The sequence below is a fragment of the Sus scrofa genome, chromosome 3, assembly GCF_000003025.6.
Source record: "Sus scrofa isolate TJ Tabasco breed Duroc chromosome 3, Sscrofa11.1, whole genome shotgun sequence".
NCBI lineage: Eukaryota > Metazoa > Chordata > Mammalia > Artiodactyla > Suidae > Sus > Sus scrofa.
In genome coordinates this window covers 47,699,221-47,716,605 of record NC_010445.4, presented here as the reverse complement: position 1 = coordinate 47,716,605, position 17,385 = coordinate 47,699,221, and the positions used below count along the sequence as shown (strand labels likewise).

General features: G+C 45.6%; 1 protein-coding gene across 2 annotated transcripts in view; it reads left to right on the top strand.

Annotated features, from left to right (window-relative positions):
* LIMS1 (LIM zinc finger domain containing 1) overlaps positions 11,685–17,385 on the top strand; it is a 97,185-nt gene continuing 91,484 nt past the window's right edge. Inside the window, exon 1 of one of the 2 annotated variants that reach the window (XM_021085645.1) lies at positions 11,685–11,837. In XM_021085645.1, the coding sequence (XP_020941304.1) occupies positions 11,806–11,837 (32 nt within the window). In that variant the 5' untranslated portion in view covers positions 11,685–11,805. The remainder of the gene's footprint in view (positions 11,838–17,385) is intronic. The other variant, XM_021085644.1, reaches the window with a different exon arrangement.

Below are 17,385 nucleotides of genomic sequence, written 5' to 3'. Positions count from 1 at the left end.
TGCAGCTCTGATTCACCCCCTAGCCTGGGAACTTCCATATGTCGCAGGTGTGACCCTAAAAACAAAGGAAAAAAAAAAGTAAACTCAGCATCTCCAGAAGGTGCAGGAGCTGCAAATGCCCAGGAGGAGGAGCAAGTACCAAGAGCAGAGACAGCAAAGGCTGGGGCTAGAGCGCCAGGCTTTCACTTAAAAATATAGAACCAGGGGAGTTCCTGTCATGGCTCAGTGGTTAACAAATCGACTAGGAACCATGAGGTGGCAGGTTCAATCCCTGGCCTGGCTCAGCGGGTTAGGATCCGGTGTTGCTGTGAACTGTAGTGGAGGTCACAGACGCATCTCGTATCCTGTGTTGCTGTGGCTGTGGCATAGGCTGGCAGCTGCAGCTCCAATTAGATCCCTAGCCTAGGAACCTCCATGTGCCGCGGGTGTGGCCCTGTAAAGAGAAAAGACAAAAAAAAAAAAAAAAAAAAAAAGGAACCAGTTCCAGATGTTTAAGTTGAAATAGCAAAAAAATAAAAATAAAAAGAAGCAAACTGTTAAAAAGAAACATTCTAATCTAGGAAGCTCAGAATTTCATAGTGTCAGGTCTCTGAAGATAAAAATACGAATTTTCAAAGAAACTTTTCAAGAAGCCTTGGGATGACTAAAAGTTCAAAACAGGGCTGAGCAAAGATCCAATAGAGACAGTTCCAGATGAACAGTGGTTCACTTTGTGATTTTTTGACTTTTTGATGGTGTTGAAAGTAATCCATTTTCAGTAGACATCATGCTTGGATTTTTGGGTCTTGACCTTTTCCTGGGCAGAGGTATATGGTCCCATCCTCCCCTGCAATGCTGGGTGGAGCAGCAGCCATGGCTCCCCATCAGCCTTGAGATCACAGTGGTGACCAACCGATACACTCAGAACCATTCTGGACCCAACAATCATTCTGTTTTTCACTTTCAGTACAGATTTCAACAAATTACATGAGACATTAAACACTTTATTATAAAACAGGCTTTGCGTTAGAAGCTTTGCCCAGCTGCAGGCTAATGTGAGTGCTTTGTGTACGTTTAACTAGGGCCAGGCTGAGCCACGATGCCAAGGGGTCAGGTGTATTAAACACATTTTCAACCTACAGTGGGCTTATTGGACATAACCGCAGCATGAGTGGGAGAAGATCCATATATGGATGAAACAGGAATGTTGATGTAAATTCTTAGAACAAAAAGAGGCTCTTAAAAGTTTTCCCAAGAGGACACACAGGATAGAAAAGGGAGTTGCCTCACCTCTCAACAGCAACACTACACACAATAGGGCACTGAGAAATTCCTTCAAAATTCATTCTTTTTTTATTTTTATTTTGCTTTTTAGGGCCGCACCTGCAGCACATGGAGGCTCCCAGGCAGGGGTCGAATCAGAGCTGTAGCTGCCAGCCTATGCCACAGCCACAGCAACACAGGATCCAAGCCTCGTCTGTGACCTACACCACAGCTCAGGGCAACGCCAAATCCTTAACCCACTGAGCGAGGCCAAGGATCAGACCCATGTCCTCATGGATGCTAGTCAAATTCATTTCCACTGCACCACATCAGGAACTCCACAATTCATTCTTTCAAAAATGACTCAGGAGTTCTAGTCATGGCTCAGCAGTAATGAACCCGACTAGTATCCATGAGGATGTAGTTTCGATCCCTGGCCTTGAAGTGGGTTAAGGATCTGGTATTGCCCTAAACTGCAATGTAGATCACAGACGCAGCTGGATCCTGCGTTGCTGTGGCTGTGGTATGGGCTGGCAGCTGCAGCTCCTATTCAACCCCTAGCCTGGGAACTTCCATAAGCCTTGGGTGCCACCCTAAAAAAGCCAAAAAAAAGCAAAAATGACTTACAGCCTGAAGTTGTATAAACACAAGCTTTCAGTTAAATGAGAAGGACAAATAAAAAAGCAGCTTGTGAGCAGAGACTGGACAGGAGAGTTAAAGCGAGACCCAGGATGGTATCTGTGCGGCTGTGGAGAGGTGGGCAAGCAAAGTGTAAGTCTCTGAAGGTGGCTCTCCCAGGAAAAAACTTGGGCCTTGTAGTTTATGTGTTATCCAGTGAGAGAGTATTTGTGGCTGTGCATCTTTCCTGAGGGGTGCACCAAATACTAATGCAAAATTAAGTATTTTAAAAAACTAACATCAGTGACATTCAGATCATTCCTCTCACTACTTTCCTAATGAGCAAAACTATCCAGCAAAACACAGTTTCTGCTAGTTGTGTTTCTTGTATCTTTTTTTGGCAACTTAGAAGAAAGGTGTTTGGTTTTTGTTTGTTTTTTTCCCACAGCATATGGAGGTTTCCTGGCTAGGGGTTCAATCTGAGCTGTAGCTGCCGGCCTACACCACAGCCTCGGCAACTCGGATCCGAGCCTCATCTGCAACCTACACCACAGCTCACGGCAACGCTGGATCCTTAACCCACTGAGTGCGGCCAGGAATCAAACCCTCGTCCTCATGGATTCTAGCTGGGTTCGTTAATCGCTGAGCCGTGATGGGAACTCCTGTTTGTTTTTTGATCGACTTTAAACATGTTGTTTCTGCGGTTCCCGTCATGGCTCAGCTGTTAACAAACCCAATTAGAATCCATGAGGACGCGGGTTTCAATCCCTGGCCTCGCTCAGTGGGTCAAGGATACGGCATTGGGCATCACTGTGAGCTGTGGTGTAGGTCGCAGATGCGGCTCGGATTCCGAGTTGCTATGGCTCTGGCGTAGGCCAGCAGCTACAGCTCCAATTAGACCCCTACTCTGGAAACCTCTATATGCCATATGTGTGGCCCTAGAAAAGACAAAAAGACCAAAAAAAAAATAGTGTACCACTTTCCAGAAAGACACCCTTTGATGGACTTCCTGTCGTGGCGGTGCGGAAACAAATCTGACTAGGAGCCATGAGGTTGCGGGTTAAATCCCTGGCCTTGCTCATTGGGTTAAGGATTTTGCCTTGCCGTGAGCTATGGTATAGGTTGCAAACGCAGCTCAGATCCTGTGTTGCTGTGGCTAAGGTGTAGGCCAGCATCTATAGCTCTGATTCCACCCCTAGCCTGGGAACTTCCATATGCCATGGGTGCAGCCCTAAAAAGACAAAAGAAAAAAAAATAGATAAAACAAGACACCCTTTGGTAAGAGTTCTGCTTGTTAATCAATTGCTTTCAATACCTTGTTTGTACACAAAAGCATGATTTTTATTACTTTTTTTTTTTTTGCCATTTCTTGGGCTGCTCCCTCGGCATATGGAGGTTCCCAGGCTAGGGGTCCAATCGGAGCTGTAGCCGCCGGCCAACGCCGGAGTCACAGCAACTTGAGATCCAAGCCTCGTCTGCCACCTACCCCACAGGTCATGGCAACACCAGATCCTTAACCTATTGAGCAAGGCCAGGGATCGAACCTGCAACCTCATGGTTCCTAGCCGAATTCGTTAACCACTGAACCATGACGTAACTCCTTATTACTTTTATTATAGCCAAGTAGAGGCTAGGATTCAGACCCATTTGGAGCAGTTTTTAGATTTTAGATTTTAGATTTTTTTTTTCCCCTCACCATGGCGTGTGGAAATTCCCCTGGCCAGAGATTGAACCTGTGCCACAGCTGCAGCAATGCTGGATCCTTAACCCCCTGTGTCACAAGGGAACTTCCTCTGAGCAATTGCACAGATATTTACATTATTTATTTTAGCGCAGTTTAAGATTACAATAAGACACAGTTGCAAAGAATGAATTTTTCACAAAGTATGGATCTATAGCAGTCTGTAGAACAAAGTTTCGATGTACCTCCTACACTAAGCATAACTTGGAACTGCATGTTTTGTGGTATAAAGCGGCCTTCTTGTAAGCTGAACAGTCATAGGCAGTGCTGGACATTGTCCAATGTTTAATTCATGTGATTCATTCTGAGTTTCTGACTGAGATCACTCTCTGGGCTTGGGCCTTCTCCTGGGACCCATAAAATATGCAGCTAACTTAATTTCATGACTTCACTATTTCTGCCTCCTTTCCTGGAAAAGGAGAAGTCATTCAGATCGGCTTTCAAACTGCCTTATAGACTACAACTTTGAAATATTTTAAAATGAACTCCTTTGTTCTAAACGTGCTTTGTCTAATATAGGAGCCACGATTCGCTTGTAGATATTGAAAGACTGAAATGCCATTATTCTGAACTGAGATAACACTGTAAGTATAAAATACACAGTAAATTTTAAAGATATACAAAAATAACAGTTCTTTGAGAAAACTAATAAAATAGGAGTTCCCGTTATGGCTCAGCAGAAATTAATCTGACTAGTATCCATGAGGACATAGGTTCGATCCCTGGCCTTGCTCAGTGGGTTAAGGATCTGGTGTTACCACAACCTGTAGTGTAGGTTGCAAACATGGCTCAGATCCCATGTTGCTGTGGCTGTGGTGTAGGCTGGTAGCTGTAGCTCCACTTTGACCCCTAGCCTAGGGACCTCCATATGCCATGGGTTTGGCCCTAAAAAGACAAAAAAGTAAAAAATAAAATAGACAAAACTCTGGCAGGATGGACCAAAGAGGCAGAGAGATGACACAAATAATTTCGTTAATAAACAGAGAACATAACAGCTGAAGTAGAATTTTTAAAGATATGATAGTAATATAAATAACTATATGCTAACAATTTTGAATCTTTGGAGATGAAATAAACCAATTTCTTTAACATTTAAATTTATTCTATGTGCTATGTATCTGTGATGATCGTGTCAAATTAAACAGTTTAAATAATCTTGAAACTACAATAGAGATTGAAATGGTGTTTAAAATCTTCTCAAGAAGAAAACACAAAATCCAAATGGATTTGCAGGCATGTTCTACAAAACTTTCAAGTAACAATTGTCCCAGTTTTATACAGATTTATTCAGACAATAGGGGAAAGAAAGGAAATATTCTTCAACTTACTCTGTAAGGCCTGCATAAAGTCTGATATCACAGATAAGATATAAAAAGAAAAGAGAAACTCAGTGGGTTAAGAACTCGACTCCAGTGTCCATGAGGATGCAGGTTGGATCCCTGGCCTTGATCAGTGGGTTAAGGATCTGGTGTTGTCACTGCTGTGGTTCAGGTCGCTACTGTGGTGCAGGTTTGATCCCTGGCCCAGGAACTTCCGAATGCTGCAGCTGCAACCAAAAAAAGAAAGAAATTATGAAAGAACGTTTAAACTGAAAAATAAGAAAATGGGAAGGATGGACTTCCCTTTGTGGCTCAGCGGTTCATGAACCAGACTAGGATCCATGAGGATGTGAATTCCACCCCTGGCCTCGGTGCTCAATGGGTTAAGGATCCAGTGTTGCCGTGAGCTGTGGTGTAGGTCGCAGACACGGCTCAGATCTGGCATTGCTGTGGCTTTGGTGTAGGCTGGCAGCCACAGCTCTGATTGGACCCCTAGCCTGGGAACTTCCATATGCTTCAGGTGCAGCCCTAAAAAGAAAAAACAAATGGGAAGGATGTGAGAGGGGCTTTCATTCATTAACAACAGTAAGAATGATTAAAAACCCTTTCCCCTGCAGTTAAAACCAATTAGGACTCTATTTTCTTATGTGCCCTTTCTTGCTTGCAGATCTGATTGTTTCCTTCCCTTTACTCAGTGGTTCTCAGTGTGCATTTTGCAGACAGCAGCCAGGGCATCTCCAGAGCTGGCTGGAAGCACACATCTCAAGCCCCACCCCACACCCCCTGAGTCAGAACCGCAGGCCTGCGGCCAGCCCAGCAGACAGGGTCACAAGCACACTGTGTGGTCCTGTGCACACTCCATGTTGAGACCAGCTCAAGGGAATTTAGCAGCAAGGCTCCAATGGAGGCTGAGGTGAGATTAGAGAAGGCTGAGGGTGAATGGGTGTGAGGACAGCAAGGGGAAACAAGTTCTATGTATTTGTTATTCTTTTCCATTATAGGTTATTACAAGACAGTGACTATAGGTCCCTGTGCTATGCCATAGGTCCTTGTTGTTCATCTCTTTTATGTATGGTAGTGTGTATCTGCTAATCCCATTGGTATCGGCAGTCTTTAAAAGCTTCTCAGGCAGTTCCTGTCGTGGAGCAGCGGAAACAAATCCCACTAGGAACCATGATGTTGCGGGTTCGATCCCTGGCCTTGCTCAGTGGGTTAAGGATCCAGCGTTGCTGTGAGTTGTGGTGTAGGTCGAAGACATGGCTAGGATCCTGAGTTGCTGTAGCTGTGATGTAGGCTGGCAACTGCAGCTCTGATTCAGCCCCTCGCCTGGGAACTGCCATATGCCACAGGTGCAGCCCTAAAAAGCTAAAAAATAAAATCTTCTCAGGTAATCCCAAGAGATCCATTGATCTATTTTAAATAATGGAATACTATGCAGCTGTTAAAAAGAATGAAATAGAGCTATCCATATTGAAGTAGAAGTGTGTCCAGGAGATACATATACATACACATATATAATATTAATATATTTGTATTAATATATAATATATATATTTACAGGATATGCAGAACAGTATATACAATGCCATTTAAGAATACATACACAGGAGTTCCCACTGTGGTGCAGTGAGTTAAAATCTGACCGCACCTGCTAGGCTGCTGCAGAGGTGAGGGTTCGATCCCCAGCCTGGCACAGTGGGTTAAGGGATCCAGCACTGCCACATCTACAGCATAGGTCACAGCTGCAGCTCAAATTCCATCCATGGCCAGAGAACTTTCATATGCCACAAGTGCAGCCATTAAAAAAAAATACACAGTTGGTAAATGTATAGGAAACATCCAGGAAAACAGACACCAAGCTTCAGTTATTAGCTCTGCAACATGATATTGCAGATATTACAGTACACTGTCTCTTGATAAGTCATATGTCTACATAATGTTTGCATTTCTGAATAATAAACACTGTTAACATCTGTTATGCTTCTATGTAAAGGACATTGTTCTCCGTGCTTCAATTGTGTCTTTTTTTTTCACTGCTGATCCCCCGGTGCCTAGAACAGTTCCTGGTACCACTATTTGTTGAAAGGGAATCTTATTTAATCCTCTAACAATGTGTATAAGGAGGTCCTATTATTATTTCCATTTTGCAGAGGAGAAGACAGAAGCAGGGAGAAGTTAAGCCACTTAGCAGGTGGCAGGGAGGGTTCAAACCCAAGTGTACCTGGGCCCATGTCCTTCTCTCTCAACCAGGATGCAGCACTGCACCACTTTGTCTTTCTGTCTTTCTAGGGCCCTAGCTGTGGTAGATGGAGATTCCCAGGCTAGGGGTCTAACCAAAGCTACAGTTGCTGGCCTACACCACAGCCACAGCAATGCCAGATCTGAGCCACAACTGTGACCTACACCACATCTCACAGCAACGCTGGATCCTTAACCCACTAAGTGAGGCCAGGGATCGAACCCGTGTCCTCATGGATACTGGTCAGATTCGGTTCCGCTGAGCAAGAATTCCGACACTGCCCATTTGGAGCAAATCTGTCCTGCTGCGGAGCCAAGGAGGAGATGAATATACATATCATATCCACAATGAGTGCTGAAGATGCAGGAGGAAGCTGTCTAACTCATCCACTGTTTCTGGGCAGATCAGTGTCCTCTCCCTGCCCTACCACATACTTGTCTCTTGGAGATGAATGGAGATTGAAAAGCAGAAAAAGCACATTGATACATGTTATTGTGAATGCAACCTCAGAATATTTCCAATAATATGCCTATACACATACATAAAATACACAAACTTACAGATACCAAATTTCATTTTTATAAGCTAAGTATTAAGAATCAGAACAGGGAAGTTCCCGTCATGGCGCAGTGGACACGAATCCGACTAGGAGCCATGAAGTAGCAGGTTCGATCTCTGGCCTTGCTCAGTGGGTTAAGGATCCAGCCTTGCCATGAGCTGTGGCGTAGGTCGCAGACATAGCTTGGATCCCCTGTTGCTCTGGCGTAGGCTGGCAGCTGTAGCTCCAATTAGACGCCTAGCCTGGGAACCTCCATATGCTGCAAGTGCAGCCCTAAAAAGCAAAAAAAAAAAAAAAAAAAAAAAAAAAAGAATCAGAACAGGAGTTCCCATTGTGGTGCAATGAAAATGAATCTGACTAGTATCAGTGAGTGCATGGGTTCCAGCCCTGGCCTCACTCAGTGAGTCAGGGATCCAGCGTTGCTCTGTGCTGCAGCATAGATCAGAGACTTGGCTCAGATCCTGGATTGCTGTGGCTGTGGTGTAGATGGGCAGCTGCAGCCCTGATTCGACCCCTATCCTGAGAACTTCCATATCCCGCAGGTGTAGCCTTTAAAAGCAAAAAAATAAAAAATAAGAATCATAACAAAAATGAATGAAGCAGTCTTGGAAACATCCGTGCTTTCATCCTGAGAGACTCCAGAGAAAGACATGCAATAAGAAACATAATTTAACATTCAAGACCAATATGCAGTATTTTTTCCAAGTCTTTATGACAGACATTGGTCATCCATGGAAGCAGCTCACCCAGACAACCATCCACAGATGGATACCAATGATGAAATGCACCAGGACTTTAAAACCACCAACTGGAAATGCAGAGGTGGGCCAATTTTTAGCCAAATATCCTGAAATGACAGCAAGATTGATAGATCACAACTTAAGCATGCTGGAAGCTAGCTACTGAAAAGAGAAACCTGCTTTACAAAATATAAGCATCGGAGTTCCCGTCGTGGCTCAGTGGTTAACGAATCTGACTAGGAACCATGATGTTGCAGGTTCGATCCCTGGCCTTGCTCAGTGGGTTAAGGATCCAGCATTGCCTTGAGCTGTGGTGTAGGTCACAGACACAGCTTGGATCTGGCATTGCTGTGTCTGTGGCGTAGGCCGGCAGCTGCAGCTCCAATTAGACTCCTAGCCTGGGAACCTCCATATGCGGGAGTGGCCCTATAAAAGGCAAAAAGACAAAAAATATATATATGTATATATATATATATATATATATATATAAACATATATATAATCATAATTATTAAGAAAGGTAATTGATAGGAAAAGTAATCATTCACTTCATCTTTAAAACGGGGAACATTTGGAATATATGCAAAACCCTCAATTCTTTATTCAAAAAGAAGTGGAAGATGAACGTTGTGGGGAGATGGAGCAATCAAGACAGGCAGAGGTCTCCAGGATCCCATCGTGGCTCAGCGGAAACGAATCCAACTAGGAACCATGAGGTTGAGGGTTTGATCCCTGGCCTCACTCAGTGGGTTAAGAATCCGGTGTTGCCGTGAGCTGAGGCATAGCTCGCAGACGTGGCTCAGATCCCACGTTGCTGTGGCTGTGGTGTAGGCCTGCAGTTATAGCTCTGATTTGACCCCTAGCCTGGGAACCTCCATATGCCATGGGTGCAGCCCTAAAAAGCAAATAAATAAATAAATAAAAGGCAGAAGTCTCCAAATATTTTTGTTTTTTTCTCTAAAAATAAATGCGTATTCTTTTCTGGAAAACAAAGAAATGTAGAAAAACATCACATAGATGGTTCTCCAGACAAGTCAGAACTGCTGTTAATATTTAAGCTTTTTTAAACATGTTGTAAGTCACACACTGTATATAAAAATTTTAACTTATCCCATACCACTAACCCTGCATAAATATTTTCTCAGATATAACCTGAATTTTAAATGAATTTGTAATACTATATTAAGGAAGTTTATTTTATGTGCATGTTCTCCTCTCATTTCTAATCCCCAGTCCCTCTACAGATTCAACTTCTGTTACTAGTTTCTTGCATGTCTTATGTTCCCAGAAATTTCTGCAGGTACAAGCAGTGGGTGTGAGTGTGTGTGTGTGTTGTGTAGTCTCCCCTCTGTTGTCTTGCAAACAGCAGCATATTAAAGAAACTTCTCCCCTTGCTTTATTTCCTTATGTAAAAAATATCATGGAGATCATTGTTTATTCATCTGCTTTTTTTTTTTTTTTTCCCTTGCTTTTTAGGGCCGAACCTGCGGCATAAGGAGGTTCCTAGCCTAGGGGTCAAATCGGAGCTGTAGCTGCCTGCCTACATCACAACCACAGCAACACCAGATCTGAACAGCATCTGTGACCTATACCACAGCTCACGGCAACGCCAGATCCTTAACCCACTGAGTGAGGCCAGGGATCAAACCTGAGTCCTCTTAGATATTAGTCAGATTCATTTCTGCTGAGCCATTATGGGAACTAACTCCCCTTAAAAAAAAAAAAAAAAAAAAAAAGACTTTGTTTTTTTTTGGCCACACCTGTAGCATGTGGAAGTTCCTGGGCAGGGGTCAGACCTGTGCCACAGCTGTGACCTGAGCCACTGAAGTGACAATGTCAGATCCTTAACCCACTGTGCCATGAGGGAACTCCTAGACCTTCCTTCCTTTTTAAGGTTAAATAATATTCCATTGTATGTCCATTTCTCCATCCGTGGGCCTATTTCCACCTCTGGGTATTGTAAATAATACCGATAATGACCACGGGTGTACAGGTAACTCCCTATGCCCCTGCTTTCAATTCTTGTGGATGTGTACCCAGAAGTGTGATTTTGTCTTTTTTTTTTTTTAGGCCTGCAGTTGCGGCATAACTCATGGCATATGGTGGTTCCCAGGCTAGGTGGCCAGCCTATGCCACAGCAACATGGGATCCAAGCCGCATCTGCAACCTACGCCACAGCTCACAGCAACACTGGATCCTTAACCCACTGAGCAAGGCCAGGGCTGGAACTTTCATCCTCATGGATACTAGATTAGTTTCTGCTGAGCCATCACAGGAACTCCTGTAGGTGGTTTTAATCTTCATTTCCCTCATGATTAGTGATGTTGAGTATCTTCTGAAGAGTTCCTTGACTAGACTTATCTAATGGCTCTGTAGTATTATATGTAGAAATTGTGATTTATTTAATTAATGTTCTTGTTAAACATACTTTCTCAGTTGCTCTTAAAAACAAGAGTTCCCTGGTGGCCTAATGGTTAGGGATTCTGGGTTGTCATTGCTGTGGCTTAGGTTCATCCCAGGCCTGGGAATTTTCCCATGCCTTAGGCCTAGCCAAAAAATAAAAAATAAAAATAAAATAAAAACAACACCCCACAAAACTTTATTGACCCTCCTTGTGCATTCTTCTGGGTTCTGTTTAAATCCCTTATTCTTAAGCAATTTCAAATGCACAGAAAAGTAGACTAAGAGAAAATACATGCATTTAGGCTTCAGCCAATTCTTTTCTGCCGCTCACGTCTGCCCGAACCCCCTTCCTTAGGGGCAGCCATCAGCCCACTGGGCTCCCAGGCTTCCCTGGAATGTTCACAGAGAACCGCCTGTAACCAGGGTCTTTGCTGGGGTCTGCAGCTTAGGAAGGGACAGGTCAAAGCGGAGGAGACTTTTCCATCAGCACCGACACGGCGCACCTCCTCAGCCCGCCGGCTTCAGGTGTGGGGACAGGGGAGCAGGAATGAGGGCGACTCAGTCCCAGACCCCGAATCCGCCCGGCTCTCCAGCTTAGGGACCAGGAGTCTGACGGCTTTGGGAGCGCGGAACCAAGGCGCGCGGGGCGGGGGCGGGACCTGGGGGGTTGGCCTGGGCGGAGCCTACCTGGGGACAGGGTTGACATCCGAGCGGGCCGTTCCGGGGGGCGGAGCCAGATGGAGGCGGGGTCGACTTTCGAGCGGGCGGTTCCGGGGCGGGGCCGGCGGGGCGATGCCCGCCGATGTGGGCGTGGCCTCTCGGGTCCTCCCCTGCTCGCCCCGCCCCTTCCTGCCGGCAGCGCAGCGAGGAGGAGCAGTGGCGGCCGCAGCTGCAGCGGCGGGAACGGCCAGAGGACGCGGTGCGGGTTCGCTGGGCCAAAGGAGATGCTGGGCGTGGCGGCAGGAATGACCAACAGGTAAGGCTGCGCCGGCCGTGAACCCGCAGCCGGAGCCGGAGCCGGAGCCGGAGCTGGAGCCACGTCGGCGGCGCTGCCGGCCCCTCCCCGCGGCGCGGGCGGACGGGCGGGCCTGCAGAGCCCGCGGGCCGAGTGGACCGCGACCTGGGCCCGCCGCTCTCCGCCCTCCCGGCGCTCCCAGCCTGGCTCCGGTCTCGAGAGGAGTGCGTCCGGGCGGAGACGTCTCGGGGCTACGGATTTACCGAATTATAAACGATACTGCGACATAGAAGTACATTTATTCATTCATTAAACGTAAAATCCGTGATTTCAAGATACATAACGCATGCTTTAGAAAATAGCATTTTCCTAAACAAGAAATTAGTGCGACGAGAGCCGTTCTCTTACTTTTTGCAAATCTCTTAAATATCTGCATTTTCCTGCCAGCTTTGCCTTCAGTCCACTGCGGTCGGTTTTTATTGCAGTCTGAAGATAATATGCTCCTACACAGATGGAGTGGTTAGAAAAAGGGCTGTAGTACTTTAATAGCTTTTCACGTAATTGTGGTATTTTTCGTTTTTACTCCAAAACCAGACTAGCGGTAGTTTCTTAAATATTAGTTTGATGTGGAATCAGAAGTCTTACCAGTGAGCTTTTCACACTGTTACATGAAAATTCAGTCTGCCGTGCGGGTTTGAAGGGGTTTGTTCCTGGTAACATCATGTTTGTCATTTGGAAAATGTTGATTCACTGAGTTAGGCAGATCTTCCAAATGTTGACACATCCCTTTATACAGTATCACTAAATAACATTCCCTAATATCACCTGTGATCTCCTTAGAGGCTCTTAGGTTTGAGAGGCTGGCAAGCTCAAGGTGATGGATACAAGTTTTCCAGCATTCCAATTTTCACTTGAAGGCTTGATTTTTATTATAGTAGGAAACTCTTGTCAGTTGTTTTTCTCAAAGTAACAGACTTAACTTTGTTTAGTTTCAAGAAATATCTTCCAAATGCAAGTCTAAAAAGCATGGTTATTCTTTCTGCTAAAAATGTTAGACCATGAAAAAAGTGTCCCAATTAGTGGGCACTGGGTCACACCCATGCTTTCCCTGCAGACCATCATCTTTTTTTTTTTTTTTTTTTTTTTTAAGGGCCACACAGGCTAGGGGTCAAATCAGAGCTGCAGCCACCGGCCTAAACCACAGTCACAGCCACAGCCACACTGGATACTTAACCCACTGAGAGAGGCCAGGGATCGAACCCACGTCCTCATAGATACTAGTCAGTTAACCACTGAAGCACAATGGGAACTCCCTACAAACTGTCATCTTACTGTGGTATGTAGCCCAAGTGCTTTATTCATCACAAAAAGCAGGAAAAGGGTGAGGGTCGAGATTTAATAACAATTTGTATTGCTTCATCAAAGACATTTTTTATTTTTTTTTAAATTACCGAAAATGAAACTGATACAAAATTTAAAATATATGTAAGATAGGAGTTCCCTGGTGGCCTAGTGGATTAAGGATCCGGTGTTGTCACTGCTGTGGGAGTCTGATCCTTGGCCTGGGAACTTCAGCATACTGCTGGTGTGGCCAAAAGAATATATATAAGCTATAAGAATGGGGAGTTCCCATCGTGGCGCAGTGGTTAACGAATCTGGCTGGGAATCATGAGGTTGCGGGTTTGGTCCCTGCCCTTGCTCAGTGGGTTAACGATCTGGCATTGCCGTGAGCTGTGGTGTAGGTTGCAGATGCGGCTCGGATCCCACGTTGCTGTGGCTCTGGTGTAGGCTGGTGGCTACAGCTCCGATTCAACCCCTAGCCTGGGAACCTCCATATGCCGTGGGAGCGGCCCAAGAAACAGCCAAAAAAAAAAAAAAAAAAAAAAAAAAAAGAATGATACAGTAGTCACAGTATGAATAAAGAGTATAACAATTTCCTATTAAGACTTTTGATCAACTCTCCTGATCCCATCCTTTTTCCCTTAGCAATCCCTTACCATATATATGTATTATATATAATATATATATAATATATTTAGGTTAAGTACGTTCATAATGTTGTATGACCATCACCACCATCCATCCATCTCCAAAACTCTTCCTTTTGCAGAACTGAAACTCTGTATCCATTAAAACCTCCCAATGCCCCCTCCCTCCAGCACCTGCTCAGTCCTATTGTATTATCTGTCTCTGATTTTGACTGCTCCAGGTACCTCATGTAAGTGGAACCATACAGGTTTTTTTCTTTTTGTGTCTGGCTTATTTCACTCAGCATAGTGTCCTCAGGGTTCATTCATGTTGCACTGTGGGTCAGAATTTCCTTTTTCTTTAAGGCTGAATATTACATCATGTGCATATACCATTCATTTGTGTATTCATTCATCCTTCGATGGATATTTGGATCGTTTACACCTTTTGGCTTTTGTGAATAATGCTGCCATGAACACGGGTGTACAGTTTTTAATTGAGATTTTTATGGAGATAATTGCAGATTCACATGCAGTTGTAAGAAATACTATGGAAAGATCCAGTGTATCCTCAGCCCAGTTTCCCCCATTGATAACATTCTGCAAAATTGAGGGACACCCTCTCAGCCACAATATTGACAGTCTGATGTCTCCCTGGGTTTGCCTGTAGTTGTGACTCTCGGACATCCCAATAGGCTGCAGACTCCCATGTGAGAATTTGATGTATCTGACCCCATTCACATAGCAATTCTGGAAATGTCAGAGTGAGTTATTCAGTGTTGCCCCCTCAGCGGCTACGAGGGGGTGCTTACATCCTCTAAGCGCCAGATGCATCGTGGTCCTTCTTCCTACACTTGAGGGTCCCAGATCTCACTCCGAGGCCTGACTGGAGAACCTATCCTGTGAGATCAAATTTTTCACTTAATTTGGCATGTATGTACTTGTGTGTAGTGCACCAATTCCTGCCGTGGTCACTTAGAGCTCTCGGCTCTGCTGGCACTTGCTCTGGTGGCCCTGACAAGCCTGGGGATGGCTGTTCCCATTCCGCGTGCATTGGCTATGAGTGCTGTAGGAGCTCACGGTCCATCTTGTGTTGGGGCTCTTTGGGTCTCAGGAGTAAACTTTTCATGGTGCTCCCTGATAGCCCATCCCCTGCTGCTCCCCCAGATGGATGTCGGACCCCCTTTCCCCTCACCCCGTAGCGCTCTGTGGCCCCTGTGGTGTACCTGTGGCATGGCTTGTGAGGGTCATTTCCCCAGAGTGCCACTCTAGACCCGATCGCCCTCAGGGAGGTGATTTTTCCCCATTCAGCCTGCAGTCCAGGATCTAGTAAGGGCACCTGGCACGTGCCATGTGCTCAGTACGAGACCAAGTGACTTCGAGTAGAGACAAACATCCTTGCTTTCACATAAAGAAATGGAGATCTGGATTTTGGAAGATGTGCTTGGGTGTGGAGCTGACCCAGGAAGGGGCTGGAGCTGGAAGGTTGTGGCGCTGGCTCCAGGGATGGCTGTTTTCCAGTGGGGGCGCTGGCCCACAGGAGCTCATGCTCCATGCGTGATACAGGCCAACAGGAACCCTGCATTTTCACTGGCCTCTGCTGACCTGATGTAGCCAATGGGAAAGAGCGCAGATGGAGGTCAAGAGCATAGACTGGGGCTCACCCTCTGTACTTGGACCCAGCTTCTTGCTGAGCTGCTGGTCATTGGCTGGCTCCCCTCTGCATCGTATGCAGAGTGAAGGAAGTAGCCCTGGTCTTGTGTGGTTGTCACGGGGCCAGTGTCTACTTGTGGATTCAGAATGGCGCCCTGCACATCACGCATTCCATTTGCTGGTATTGTCTATTGTTGTTACTTAAAGCGGGGAAATGAAGTTTCCTTAATATGTGTGCAGATGTGGATACTCTTTGCTCAAGACTGTCAACTGGAGCACTAACTCATTAGGGGCTGAAAGCGGTGATGTTTGAGTGCTGCTGTCTTTGCTGCCCTACCTCTGAAAAGAGAGGCGTTGTCCTTGGCGGCTGCTGGGTAACCTGGAGGAACCACGTGACAGATACACACATCATCACATGACTCTGCCCAGGCCCCACAGTCACCCCTTTATCTCATTCTAGACTTGAGCTCTGCACTCAGGAGCTTGTTGTCTCTGGTGCCTGGGAGCTTCCACACTCCTGTGCTGGGCTCCCTTGGGGCTGAGAGCCACAGCCTCTGACTTGAGCCACCAGCCTGATGCATTTCCACACTTGCCGACAGCAAGGTCGAGTCCAGGCCAGGTCCCATTCAAGGGGTAGGCCTCCAGGCGGTGGACCCCCAGTTAGGGCTCCTGTGGGTGTTGGTCATGTGAGGATGGCTTTCTCGAATCCTTGGAAGGTGTGGTGAGTAAATTCTGAGCACAGGTTAGCTTGCCAGCTGCTGGCCCTTCGCACCTGGACACCCTCCTGGTCAGTAGTTCTCTGTCCTGGACTTCCAGAGGCAGGTGCAGATGCAGAAACAGTCAAATAAAAATGACACACGTGGAGTTCCCCTTGTGGCACTGTGGAGACAAATCCGACTAGGAACCATGGGATTTCAGGTTCGATCCCTGGCCTCACTCAGTGGGTTAAGGATCCAGCGTTGCCATGAACTGTGGTGTAGGTTGCAGACGCTGCTCGGATCCTGCATTGCTGTGGCTTTGCTGTAGGCTGGCAGCTGTAGCTCTTATTTGACCCCTAGCCTGGGAACCTCCACATGCTGAGGATGCGGCCCTAAAAAGACACACGCTAATGAGTGCATAATTAAAGAAGGGTCCTTTAGCATTTGACTTATGCCTTCCTTCCAGCTTGGATTTATTCTTCGGATGTTTGAATATAGGTTAGAGTCCAGCCTGATTCCCCAGGCTGGAGTTGATGTTTCTGTCTGTGATTCTAATTGGAAATTTTAGAGCAACACAAATATTCATTCACTACTTTCAGTTTTTCTCATTCAGAGAGTGTGTGGGAAAATCGTGTCCAAACATCATGGTCGAAGGTCACTACCCACACTAGAACACACTGTGTCCCTTGGGTCCTAATGGCTTGCTGTCAGAAGAGTTCTGTCTTGGGAGTGGAGTGTAGATTTTGTCCCAGTGAAGCGTGTTTTAGGAATTATAGTGTGGGCTTCATTAGAATCTTGAGATGGAGTCATTTACCCACCAAGGAGCAACCATTGTTTTAGGGGTGTTGTAAAAGCCATGGGTCTTTTGTAAACATGGCTGGAGACGAGTTTTCTATTTTCAGAAATGAGTCTGAGAAAGTAAGAGCTTCAGCCCCAACCGAAATCTGGAAAGTTCTGTTGGCACTTTGGCCCATTTTGGGTGATTGAATAATTTACATGATTGAAGATAAGAAAAACTTGAAAGATCTATGTATAGGACACTAGGCTATCTGTTTTATAAGTCAGAGCAGAATTACAATGGTATAACTTTGAAGTGGGTGCAAGGCCAGTGTCTGAGATAATTTAATGGTGGTTCTGGATTTAATGTCTTTTTTTTTTTTTTTTTTAATGCTGTCTCACATCGGGAAATAAGAGCATTTTTTATCTTTTGGGCATTTGCCAGATCTGCACAAAGCAGATAGACCTCTCCAG